At 34.2% G+C, this 13701-nt stretch overlaps 1 protein-coding gene across 1 annotated transcript; it reads left to right on the top strand.

Moving 5' to 3' along the window:
• The first annotated feature begins 6473 nt into the window (after positions 1–6473).
• On the top strand, positions 6474–12186 carry LOC140807209 (putative ABC transporter C family member 15). The gene is made up of 10 exons (XM_073163955.1): positions 6474–7696; positions 7778–9201; positions 9293–9379; positions 9467–10066; positions 10146–10310; positions 10392–10686; positions 10788–11308; positions 11395–11458; positions 11536–11775; positions 11880–12186. Exons 1-10 carry the CDS (start codon positions 6838–6840, stop codon positions 11990–11992), a joined length of 4368 nt encoding a protein of 1455 aa, XP_073020056.1. The 5' UTR covers positions 6474–6837; the 3' UTR covers positions 11993–12186.
• Positions 12187–13701: the final 1515 nt, after the last annotated feature.

The following is a 13701-nucleotide window of genomic DNA, read 5'->3' as shown; positions in this document are numbered from 1 at the left end:
TTAATTTAGTGGAAAGACGGCCAAATTTGTTTTATTATATCAGAGAAAAATATATGTTTCGAGGAAGATAAACTTGTAATATTATGACACGCCAAATTAGTGTTTTGTGTGTCTTTACTATAGTAACATTGTATTAAATAACATATTACCCATTGTCGAAGCAATACATATATAGTAGTTCTCTTTAAACGATCTCATATATCTTTATCTGTGAGATGAGTCGACCATACTCATATTTACAATAATAAATAATATTTCTGATATAAAAAATAATATTTTTTCACGAATGTTCTAAATTGGCAATTTGCATCACAAAATTTTTTGTGTAATGTAAATTTTATATGATTTGGGACCAAATTTATGTTGAAGAGGATGTTGAGTATCGTTTGGTAGATGTTACCCATATAGGTAAAGTCATCATTCACTGACGTGTGCAAAGTAATGAATCGTGATCGCTCATCCATACATCATGATTGAATGAATGATAATAATGATTTATCAACTCAACGCAAATATTATGTGTGGAGTGGATAAAGACATTACTCATGTAAGTCGGTTATTATTTCAGGTCATATTAATCCAACTCGAAAGTTGTAGACAAAAAGGTTGGTCTACATCAAATCAGTAGAAATGCACATCAAATTTGCTACATCATTCCAATAAAGGCACTAGAACGTGGCCACCACGAAGATATATCATAACGACTTTTGAATTGTTCCACTAATTTTGGAAATTTATGATGATATTCATTGTACTATAAAATATACAAATACTATATTAAAATTTTGAAATTTTAGAAAAATACATTTATTGATAAAATTATAAAAAATTTAGCAGAAAATTATATGTGCTTCATTTCATCCATATTTTTTCTTATCATATTCTATTTTTTTTTAGAATAAAGGAGTGGAGAGATACGAACTTGAGCTCGAGTCAAACTCGAGTCGCGCCAAATTTGGCATACATGTGACACCATTGGGGCAAGTTCCTGGTCGTATCATATTCGATATCATCCATATATTTGACTACTAAATTCAATTCATCTCTCAAAGGAAAATTTAACCGGTTAATACAATTTTAATTGATTTTTAAGATTATTATTAAATTTAATTTTAAACCATATTCATCAATATATGTTGCCATTAATTGATTTTTTACGTAAAAAGTAAACTATATTATGTTTTTAGAAATTAATATATTTCTATTGTTAACCAGTCCGGATTCTTCAGAATAATTGCTGACAAGTTTAGGGAATATTCAACATAAAAATATTTCAAACAAAATAAGTCAAGAAAAATCATAATTTTGATACAATATTTTCAAAATTTTCAAAAAATTATTACCTTTTTCTCTAATGTTTTTAGATTTTTTTTTTCTCAAAATTAAAATAAAAACTTTTTTTTTAAATCTGGATATTGATATGATAAAGTACACATTTATAAATATTTTTAGACTGCACATTATGTAATTATAGGCAAAAACTTGTGTGAGACGGTCTCACGGGTCGTATTTTGTGAGACGGATCTTTATTTGGATAATCCATGGAAAAGTATTACTTTTTATGCTATGAGTATTAATTTTTATTGTGAATATGGGTAGGGTTGACCCGTCTCACAGATTGTGATCCGTGAGACGGTCTCACATGAGACCTACTCGTAATTATATACCCGAAATTGTAAGTCTTGATTAAGAAATTTTATTCATTCAGTATGAGTTTTTTTTTAATAAAATATTTTATATGAATCTCAATTATTTTATTTATATGTTTTTAATACAGCGTGTATAATTTCTAATTACTTCAATATTTAATGACAAATATTCAGTATTTCTACTAGCAAACGTTACAAATAAATGAATTTGATTTGATATTTTAGGTAACCATGGATTACTTGCAAATATTTGGTAATAAAATACAATCCGAAATGAAAAACTATTTTACTTATAGGACATTAAAGTGAAAAATTCCGAAATATTATCATGAATTGTGTAGTACCGAGTGTTTACCGCTTTACCAAAAGCTATAGCTAGTGGTAATGATGCAACTCAAATCTTTTAAATAGCACATCAGCTCAAGCAACACGGTTCGTTCGCTCTACTAAACAATGACAATTATTGCACCCAACAATCTTCCTATCAATAATTGCACTCTTTGCAATTAATGAGAATCGAACCCGTGACCTTGACTCTGATACCAATTGTATGGCCGAGCGCTTACCGCTTTACCAAAAACTATAGCTAGTGGTAATGGTGCAACTCAAATCTTTTAAACCACACATCAGCTCAAGTACCACGGTTCGATCGCTCTACCAAGTAAGGACAATTATTGCACCCAACAAATTAGTTTGATTTTGCATTGACATGAAATCTAAAATGGATTTTAGAAACACAAATATGAATTTGATTTTGATACAAATGGTCGGAGACTAGAGAATGACTTCGTAAAAGTCTGGAAATACAAAATATATGAAATGGAAGTATAGGCCTACCATTTAACAAGTGCCTAGCAAAAGAGAATTTTTTCTCGATAAAGTTGCCAAAAAGTGATTCCCAAGGATACCATAAAAAAAGCTAATCTCCATGTTAAAAAAAAACTCCAACTTTCCAATGCCAAAATGCTTTGAAATTTTTATTCACTGGTATTAATCACATGTTAATTTTATCCTCATCTTCAAAGTTCAACTCACACGGATACACATATAACAAAATAATAGTCATTAGTTCGATTGATCCTATTAATATCTTTTCAGACTAGTTTTTTAACACAAAGATTGGTCAGTGTACTTGACTAATATAGTTTGGAATCTAATACGTCGTTTCGAAGGTTTACCTAATGCGCATAGAAGGATACCACCAGCCAATTCCCACATTATCAAATGAGAAATATAATATAAATGTTGGGTTAAGAGTGTATAAGTGAGACAAATACTGAGATTAATGATCTTTTGGGAAGTTTTCGTGCGTCAAGTTGCTAACGTTGTATTTCTAAATATGATTGGCTAGGTCATGAGTCGTGAAAGAACGACGTCAGATCTTAACAGGTAATATCGTCTCTGCTAAGGACAAGACCAATAGTGGGAAAAAAGTAAGATTGATATCTAAAGAATATGGGGCATCACCCAAAAATAGACATGCACATCTCTTGACTCTTTAGCACTCAAGTAGGTGTACTCTGCGCCACCACAAGTATAAGAAAATAAAGTTTCACTTTCACTAACATCAATAGCTTTTGGTACAGTAGTAACCGCTTGATCCTAACAATAAAAATATAATAATAAATATAGATATATAAAGTAAGCACATGTTGTTTGCTACGATATAATAAAAAATTCCAAAATCGAGGATTCTATCAAAAAGAAGATAGGGTAATTTGCATTAACCATTTACATTTCATGTATTTGACACTCAGCTTATTCGACATGTTATACTTTTTACACTTGATAAGGAAAAAAATTATCAAATACATAAAATTGGGGTAGGTGAACGCAACGCAAATAAGCAAGATCAAAACTCCAACATGAGAGCCACCTCATATTTTTCGCAACAAAACCTTTTTTTAATGGAATTTGTAACAAAACATTTGATCTTAAAGTTTAAATGCAAAAACTTGTGTGAGACGGTTTCACGGGTCGTATTCGTGAGACGGATCTCTTATTTGGGCTATCCATGAAAAAATATTACTTTTAATGCTAAGAGTATTACTTTTTATTGTGAATATGGGTAGGGTTGACCCGTCTCACAGATTAAGATCCGTGAGACGGTCTCACATAAGACCCACTCAAGTTTAAAATACAAATAATATATATATATATATATATATATATATATATATATATATATATATATATATATATATATATATATATATATATATATTATAAAAAGCGTGATTCGAGTTTTTGTAGCCATGGGATGAGCTTGAATCACATGCTAGGCTTTAGCTGCGACGGACCACTTAACTTTAGCAACTTTAACATGGGGACTCGTGATTTGTGAAGGAATAACACTCACGCTTTTTATTTTAAAAATGGCAGGTTCCACCACGAGCAGGACCCAACCGTACACCGAGCTTCCATTCGGCTTCCACACTCCCGCTTTCTCTAAACACGCTTTTAGAATCTAATCCTCAATGTACAATGTCGGATTCTATAAATGAGATGTACGCAAATGTGGACAACAACAATACTCCATATGCACATATACACACACATACGCATGTTATTTATACTTAATGGTCATGTGTACGGGTTGTTTGCTTTGTTACAGTCGTTTTTTATTACATCGTTTCTTAATTATTACGAGTTGAAATAATTTTTGAGTTGGTCTCATGTAAGACCGTCTCACGGATCTTAATCTGTGAGACGAGTCAACCATACTCATATTCACAATAAAAAGTAATACTCTTAGCATAAAAAATAATACTTTTTCATGGATAACCCAAATAAGAGATCCGTCTCACAAATACGACCTGTGAGACCATCTCCTATAAGTTTTTGCCATAATTTCTATTGTCAGAGAGCGTTTGTATGTTGTAAAACCTGATATCTTGGGCATGTTTCCCTTGAGTAGTTAATCTAGGATAGAGTAAGTTTTTTCTTGAGACATAGGCAACTTAGGCCATCTTCAACACAACGCTGTTTTAGGATGGATGACCAAAATTTGCCCATGCATATATAGAACCCACTTTTTTGAAAATTGTGTGTTGTAAGATCTTACCCGTTGAAATGAAGTAAGAGTAGTGCCTATATGTTAGACGGTCACACAAATCTTTATCTGTGACAGGGGTTAACCATACCGATATTTACAATAAAAATTAATGCTCTTAGCATAAAAAATAATACTTTTTCATGGATGACCCAAATAAGATATCCGTCTCACAAAATACGATCCGTGAAATCGTTTCACATAAATTTTTGCCTTTGATTAAAGCTATAGTAAAATGTATGCTAAAAACCCGCATATAAAATACATCAATAAATAAGGAATATTTGTAGAACTTTACCTTTGGAGTAAAATTAATTTGAAGTTGGATGGATTGAACATGAAATTTTGTATTGAATGCAGAAATCGTATTAATTTGATACGAAAATATATTAAATAAGGAAAAACAATAAAACCGAGATTTTTGCAACTTCCAAATTGGATAACCACGGGAAGCGAAAATTTCTGGAAAACATAATATTTTTCAAAATTTACTTTTCCTTTCTTATTAATTTTTTTTTGTTGTTGTCGATAAAATACGGTAGGAGATTTTCTATTTACCTAAACTACCTAATTACTAATACATGTAAGATTTGAACCCAAAATCCATGGTGGTCCGGATCGTTGACTGTCCTTTTTTATCAGTTGTATTATCATGACAGTTAATAATAATAAAATAGGCAAAAACTTGTGTGAGACGATCTCACAGATATTATTTGTGAGACGGATCTCTTATTTGGGTCACGCATAAAAAAGTATCACTTTTTATGTTAAGAGTATTACTTTTTATTGTGAATATGGATAGGGTTGACCCGTCTCACAGATTATGATCCGTGAGACGGTCTCATATGAGACTCACTCAATAAAATATATCCTAATTCTTGAAGTGGAATAAATTATTCATATTGGGTTGATGGATAGAACCATGATGGTTATGTTCTTTAAAAGATTTGAGTTGTACCATTATCATGAGTTATAACTTTTAGTAAAGCGAAAAATAATCGTTTCTACACTAAAATTATTAAAATTATATTTGGAAATTGTAATCCTGAAAAATAGTATATAATGTGACTACAAAAATGCTTGTAAAATGAAGGCATTATTACTCCTCAAAAATTGACAATTTAATAATAGACAATTTAAACTATAAAAGTTCAGATACATCAAAGAATACTGTTCAGATTCTGGCCCCATTTTCTAAAACTTATCCATTGTTATTTGGCAAAAAGTTGCATGAGACGGTCTTACGAATCGTGTTTTGTGAAGCGGATCTCTTATTTGGGTCATCCATGAAAAAATATTACTTTTTAGGCTAAGAATATTACTTTTTATTGTGAATATCGGTAGGGTTAACTCATCTCACAAATAAAAATTCGTCAGACCGTCTCACAAGAGACCTACTTTTATTATTTTCCCTGGGAATTCTACATGAGTGGGAATTCTAACATAAAAAATAATACTTTTTCATGGATGACCTAAATAAAAGATCTGTCTCACAAATACGACCCGTGAGACCGTCTCACACAAGTTTTTGCCATTCTACATATATTTTTCGAGTATATAGATAAGTATATTTTATGAAAGATCACTAATTTTTTTAATTTTAAAGAGAACTTGGTTATTTTAGTAAATTATTTTTCATTATCAATTAATGTGGAGAAAAGGGTAAAATGATAAATTAAAGAATTATTTAGAATCTCGAAGGAATCTTGATTGGACTATTCTCACTTTTATTCTATCTACGCGTCTATAAATATAACATAAACACACATAAAAATTATAAACCTAAGCAAGAAAACTCGAGTCACAGGACAATAGTACACGATGACGAATGCCCAGATTCCTTCATAATCATTCCACCAACGTTAAAAAGTCCCACGTGTTCTCTTGCATTTGATCCAATAGTGGATATATATATTTACACACAGAGATATAATGTGTATGAATCACCATGCTCAGGCGTTGTGATATATCTTATTTATCATCTATCTCCTCGCATGATTGAATTTTCATGTTATGGTTTTTTTTTTCTGTTTCTGAATCTGTGCTGGGTTTTTTTGGGTTTTAGAGTTCCACTGTTTCTTGTGCAAGAACATAAAAGAATGATTTTTAAATTTTAGATTTTGTGTGTGTGGAAAAATGGTGTCTTTCTGGAGTTTTGTTGAGTCGGGGGTTGCAATGGATTTTATTGTTCTTGCATTTTGTCTAGTGTTTCTGGTATGGTTTTTGATGGAAATCTTGAAGAAGAGAAGGGAAAATTGCGACGCCGAGGCGTCATTTCGGATAGAAAAACAAACCCTCTTTGTCAAAATTACTGCGTTATCGAATCTTGTAATTGCCATGTCTTATATTGGATTCTGCGTTCATGAAGTTTGGATTTTCGGAGCCTCCTCGATTGAGGTTTTGCTGTCATCCATCGCTTGGAGTTTAGCTAGCGTTGCTGCAGTTTATTCCGTAAATAGAACTCGAAGAATAGGCAAAAGGTGGCCATTAGTTCTTGTTTGTTGGTGGTGTTTTTCCAGCATTCGTGATTTGCTTATAGTGATTTTTAGTCTCCTCGATCATTTCAAATCTATTCAAGTTCCAGAATTTCTGCCAAAATCCAACATAATAGATTTTGCAACTCTTCCACTTTCTGTACTTTTCTTTAAAGCTTTACTAAACAACACTTCTGCCAAGAATTTCAACGACTCTACACAGCCATTACTCGATGAGGAGTTAGAGAAATCTGAAACATTTCGTGATTCTGATGCATTTTCTTGTGCCGGAATATGGAGCCATTTGACATTTAGATGGCTTAATCCTTTGTTTAAGAAGGGTCATTTTGAAAAGCTGGAAATGGAAGACATACCAGAGATTCCTCGACCAGATACTGCAGATGAAGCTTCTTCATCGCTCGAAGAGTCTCTGCGAAAGCGAAAAACTCAGAGCACGTCTCTGCCTAGTGCCATACTTCACGCCATTTGGTGGCCGCTTATCATCAATGGAGTTTTTGCAGGTACCTTAAATGTCTTTATATGAAACTTTTTGGCAGTTATAAGCACAGATATTTTCTAAGCTTATTATGTGCTGTTTCTAGGAGTGAACACAACTGCCTCTTACATCGGTCCACTGTTAATCCCAAGCTTTGTTAACTTCTTATCAACTAAGGATGGCAGCCTAAGCTGGCAACGTGGTATGATTCTTGCATCGATCTTTTTCATTGCGAAGACACTGGAGTCACTATCTCAGAGGCAGTGGTATTTTGGTGCTCATAGAATTGGCGTAAGGGTCAGGGCGGCTTTAATGGTACTGATATACAAAAAATCTCTTTCGATAAAGTATGGTGGTACGAGCAACGGTAAAATTATCAACTTTATCAATGTAGACGTCGAAAGAATCGGGGATTTTTTCTGGTATCTTCATGGGATTTGGTTGCTTCCTGTCCAGGTTATGTTTGCCTTAGTTATCTTGTACAGGAATTTAGGCGCTCTACCATCTGTTGCTGCTCTTCTGACCACCATTTTTGTAATGGTGAGCAACACTCCACTTGCAAATATGCAAGAAAATCTACACACAAAGATAATGGAGGCTAAAGATTCGCGTTTAAAAGCTACTTCCGAGATGTTGAAGAGTATGCGTGTTTTGAAGCTACAATCATGGGAACCAACTTTTTTGAAAAAGCTGCTCCAGTTGAGAGAAACTGAGAGAAGTTGGCTTAAAAGATACCTCTACACGAGCTCAGCTGTGGCTTTTCTTTTTTGGGCTTCTCCGACATTAGTTTCAGTTGTTACTTTCGGAGTCTGCATCATTTTAGGTACACCCTTGGCCTCAGGCACAGTTCTCTCAGCATTAGCCACTTTCCGAATACTTCAAGAACCAATATACAATTTACCAGAGCTTATATCTATGATTGCTCAGACTAAAGTATCAATAGATCGAGTTCAAAATTTTATAAGAGAAGAAGATCAGAAGAGGCTGATACATTATCATGCATCTGGTGCCCCTGGAGTGGCCATTGAGATTGAAGCCGGAGAATATGCTTGGGAGATCAGAGATGCGAAGCGAGCAACAATTAAGATAACTGAGAAGATAAGAATAACAAAAGGTTGCAAGGTAGCTATATGTGGCTCAGTTGGTTCTGGCAAAACTAGTCTTCTCTGTAGTATACTTGGAGAAATACCAAGAATTTCAGGGACGAGAATTAAAACTTACGGCTCAAAAGCTTTTGTGCCGCAAAGTGCTTGGATTCAAACAGGCACTATTAGAGACAATGTACTATTTGGCAAGGAGATGGATAGGAATTTATATGAAAATGTGGTGGAAGCGTGTGCATTGAATCATGATATCAAGATGTGGGCTGGTGGAGATTTGAGCGTACTAGGGGAAAGAGGGACGACTTTGAGCGGTGGACAGAAACAAAGGATACAAATGGCAAGGGCACTTTACAGCAACTCAGATACATATTTGCTGGATGATCCTTTCAGCGCGGTTGATGCACATACGGGGGCTCATATGTTCAAGGCAAGAAAGATTTTCTATTCTATTTATTCAATTGCAAATATGGGATTGATGATCACTTCTATTTACTTTCCTTTTTACATATATAATGCAGAAATGTCTGATGCAACTCTTGCGTAACAAGACTGTAGTGTATGTTACTCATCAGTTAGAATTCTTGGACGCTGCTGATCTTGTCGTGGTAAGTTGTAAAGATTTAATACAACTTCCTGCTAAAAGACAGATTTTTTGCGGTGCTTTTCACTGTCGATGAATGTTTTATTTGCAGGTTATGAAAGATGGCAGAATAGCAGAGTGGGGAAAATATCAAGATTTGATTTTGAACCATGATGGGGAACTCATAAGACAAATGGCTGCTCACAGCCATTCTTTGAATCAAGTGAGCCCTCCCAAGTGTATTGGCTCTGGTAAAAGCTACTGTCACAATAAGCAAATGGAGTTAACCGAAGAAAAATTTGTTGACACTAGCAGAAGTAGCCAAGTTTCTGATAGAAATCTGCACGAGGAAACTGAAACCGGCAGAGTAAAATGGCATGTGTATTCTACTTTTGTCACCTCTGCATATAGAGGAGCTCTTGTTCCAATAATACTCTTGTGTCAAGTTCTGTTCCAAGGTTTGCAAATGGCCAGCAATTACTGGATCGCCTGGGGATCAGAAGAAGAAGGTAGAGTTACAAAGGAGCGTTTGATTTGGATATTTGCGTTGCTTTCTGGTGGAAGCTCGTTCTTTATTTTGGGAAGAGCTATTCTGCTATCAACTATTGCTATCGAAACAGCACAACGCCTATTTCTTGGAATGATTGGATCAATTCTCCGGGCGCCGCTATCTTTCTTTGATTCCACACCATCGAGCAGAATTCTTAAAAGGGTTGGTGGAATTTTAGTCGAATTCACTTCTCATGTTACCAGTGTTGCATATTTAACTAAAACAATTTTTTAAATCACAGTCATCTACAGATCAAAGCATAGTGGATACAGATATACCATACAGGTTAGCCGGACTAGCATTCGCTCTTATTCAGCTGTTGAGCATCGTTATCCTCATGTCCCATGTAGCCTGGCAGGTCTTCTTCCTGTTCGTCATTGTCTTTTCCATTTCCGTATGGTATCAGGCAAGAAAAAATTTCATGTCCTTGTAAATCATAAGAAAATTTCTCCCTTGAACTCAATTCCTGACAAAAGCTTCCATTCAGGTATATTACATTAAAACAGCAAGGGAATTGGCGCGTATGGTTCCAATCCAACAAGCCCCGATTCTCCAACACTTCTCAGAATCAATATCTGGTGCAACAGTAATAAGGAGCTTCAACCAGGAATCTCGTTTTATTAACAAGAACTTGGAGCTCATCGATGATTATTCTCGTGTCGCATTTCATAATGCTGGCACGATGGAATGGCTTTGTGTTAGAATAAATTTTCTCTTCAACTTTGTTTTCTTCCTCCTCCTTGTTATCTTAGTGAACCTTCCACGATCAGCAATTGATCCCAGTAAGTACTTTATCTCCATTTTCCTTCTACAAGCTCCAAAAACCGAACATTACTCAAACAAAGGCTTTAAAAATAAAAACATCACATGTTCTTGGTTTCAGGCCTGGCAGGACTAGCAGCAACTTACGGTTTAAACTTAAGTGTGCTCCAAGCATGGGTAATATGGAACCTTTGCAATGTAGAAAACAAGATGATCTCTGTGGAGAGGATTCTTAGGTTCACCTCCATACCTAGTGAAGCTCCACTTATTAATGAAAATTTCAGGCCGGAAACAGAATGGCCGCTCAGCGGGAAAATAGAGATTGAAAATCTCCATGTACAGTACAGTCCTGTTCTTCCTAAAGTTCTTAGAGGAATCACTTGCACCTTTCCCGCGGAAAAGAAAATCGGTATCGTTGGAAGAACTGGAAGTGGAAAGTCTACATTGATCCAAGCCCTTTTTAGAGTGGTGGAACACACAGAAGGGCGTATTTTGATCGACAATGTAGACATCTCAAAGATCGGTCTACAAGATTTAAGGTCTCGATTAAGTATAATCCCTCAAGATCCAGTTTTGTTTCAAGGAACCGTGAGGATCAATCTTGATCCTTTACAAGAACATGAAGATCAAGAGATATGGGAGGTAAGGATCCACAATCAATAACAACTTTTTTGTACCCAAAGAGCATGTGATTTACCAATCTCACTATAAATGGTGCAACGTGACAGGTTTTACATAAATGTCATATCGCCGAAAATGTGAAGCAAGATCAAAGACTTCTTGATGCACCAGGTCTTGAAAACTATTCAAATATTTGTGTTGAAACTTAATTTGATTTGGGTTATAAACTTTTTGAAAAAATGTTGTAGTTGCTGAAGATGGAGAGAACTGGAGCGTGGGACAAAGACAACTCGTTTGTTTAGCTAGAGTTTTATTACAAAGAAGAAGGATACTGGTACTAGATGAGGCTACTGCCTCAGTCGATACTGCAACGGATAACGTAATTCAAAAGACGATAAGAGGAGAAACAAACGGATCCACGGTCATCACAGTGGCTCATAGAATACCTACAGTTATTGACAATGATCTAGTCTTGGTTCTCGGTGAAGGTAAGAATTGAGAGTCTATTTACTTAAATGTTTGTCTTCCCTTAAAGTTAAAATCCTGGTTTTGTTCGAGGTTACTTACTAGACAACATTTGGGTCGATTTCAGGGAAGGTAATAGAGTATGATTCGCCGGCTAAGTTGCTCGAGGATAGATCTTCTGCGTTTTCGAGTTTGGTGATGGATTTCTTGAGAAGATCATCATCAACTGTGATTAATTGAGATATGTTCAAGTTTGTGCTGATTTTAACTGATATAAATTAGGTAGGACTTTGTGACACGAATAGATTTTTACAAATCCTCCTCCTTGTAGAAGGTGGTGTTCATTGGATGAAAGATATCAGAATTCTACGCTTTCCAGATCATGTATGTTAGAAGAACAATCAGATCTATGCTGCTGGAAAATTATTTATGTCGTTGCTTGCTAGTTTAGGTTCTTCTAAACATTTTTTTCCTCTCAAAGTCGATGTTGTGCATACCAATTCAAATTAATATGAAGAAGAGTTCTATATTTATCGCAAAATTGTGTTATTTTGAAGTCGAGTTGCATTAAAATAGTGAAATTCTCCGTCGATGATGTTATTTGTCAATCAGGATGTATGAACCATGATTCATGGAAGTCTTCTTGTGTTCAATGCTGGAATCTACGCTGATAACGAATATATGATTTTATTTGATAATCACATGCGATGTTTATGTTTATTTTAAGTTATTTTCGAAACTTGAGAACCCTGTATTGTTTTGCAATATTTGTGTTATGTTGTGGGACCGATCGTTTATTGTTTTATCAACAATTGTTCATGTTAGGTAATGAAAGATTATTGAGGTGCAATAATTTGTTCATATTAAAAGAGTAATCGAAACTTGATATTTGAGTTGTTGCGTGTTTTGAAATATTTAAGTTACTATGTTACAACCAGATATAACTTTTAGTAAAATAACAAGTGTTCGATCTTACAATTTCGTTTCATATTTAATTAATCATATATTATAAAAATATTATAATAACATAACATTATATTTTTATGTATACAACTATTATAATACGACCAGTACTAAATATTTATTTATTTAGGGTATCTTCTCTCCCATGCAACTTACTTTGCAGCCGTGACATTATTGTTTTAAACTAATTATACCCATTGTTATATATCAAATTTATTTTTTCAAAACATCATAGATTTTTATTCAAAAAATCTCATTTCCTAAAATTTATATACGCAAAAGAATATAAGCCAAAATTAAAGAATTTTGCATTCCTAAATTCAAGATATTTACAAATCTTGTTCATGTATAATTCAGGTTAAGATTTGCATATTATTCAATATATATCCATTTTATTATTATTATTATTGTTGTTGTTGTTTCTTCAAATGGAGTGTCCATTGATGAGATTGAAGCCGGAGATTACGATTGGGAGAATAGACTGAGAACATAAATAAGCATACCAAAAGTTGCAAGATAGCTGTTTGTGACTCAGTTGCTCTGGCAAAACTAGTTTCTTCTGTGGTCTACTTGGAGAAGTGAAGTTCCACTTCTGAATGAAAATTTCAGGCTGGAAACGAATGGCCACTTAGTGGGAAAATAGATCGAGTTTGAAATTCTCCATGTACAGTACAGCCCGATCCCTCATAAAGTTCTTAGAGGAATCACCTGTTGGATCAATTTTATTTTTATGGGCTTATATGTGAATAATTATGTGTGTGGGTTGTCTGTTAAGTTAAGCCCAAAATAAAGTGATCAAATAAAGTTTCGGGTTATTGGGCTTTAATGTATCTAATGGGCTGTGGGCCTTTAATGTGTAGAGACATAAGTGTAATTTCTGTTTTTATGATGAGCTAAAACGGAAATATCAGAAGATATTATCTATAAATAAGGGTCATGGTCCCCAGATCTCGCGTTCTCACTTTCACTATTCTCTCCCCCATTAA

The sequence above is a fragment of the Primulina eburnea genome, chromosome 12 (assembly GCF_022965805.1).
Source record: "Primulina eburnea isolate SZY01 chromosome 12, ASM2296580v1, whole genome shotgun sequence".
Lineage (NCBI taxonomy): Eukaryota > Viridiplantae > Streptophyta > Magnoliopsida > Lamiales > Gesneriaceae > Primulina > Primulina eburnea.
The sequence above is the reverse complement of the archived record's forward strand: the minus strand, read 5'-3'. Positions and strand labels throughout refer to the sequence as shown.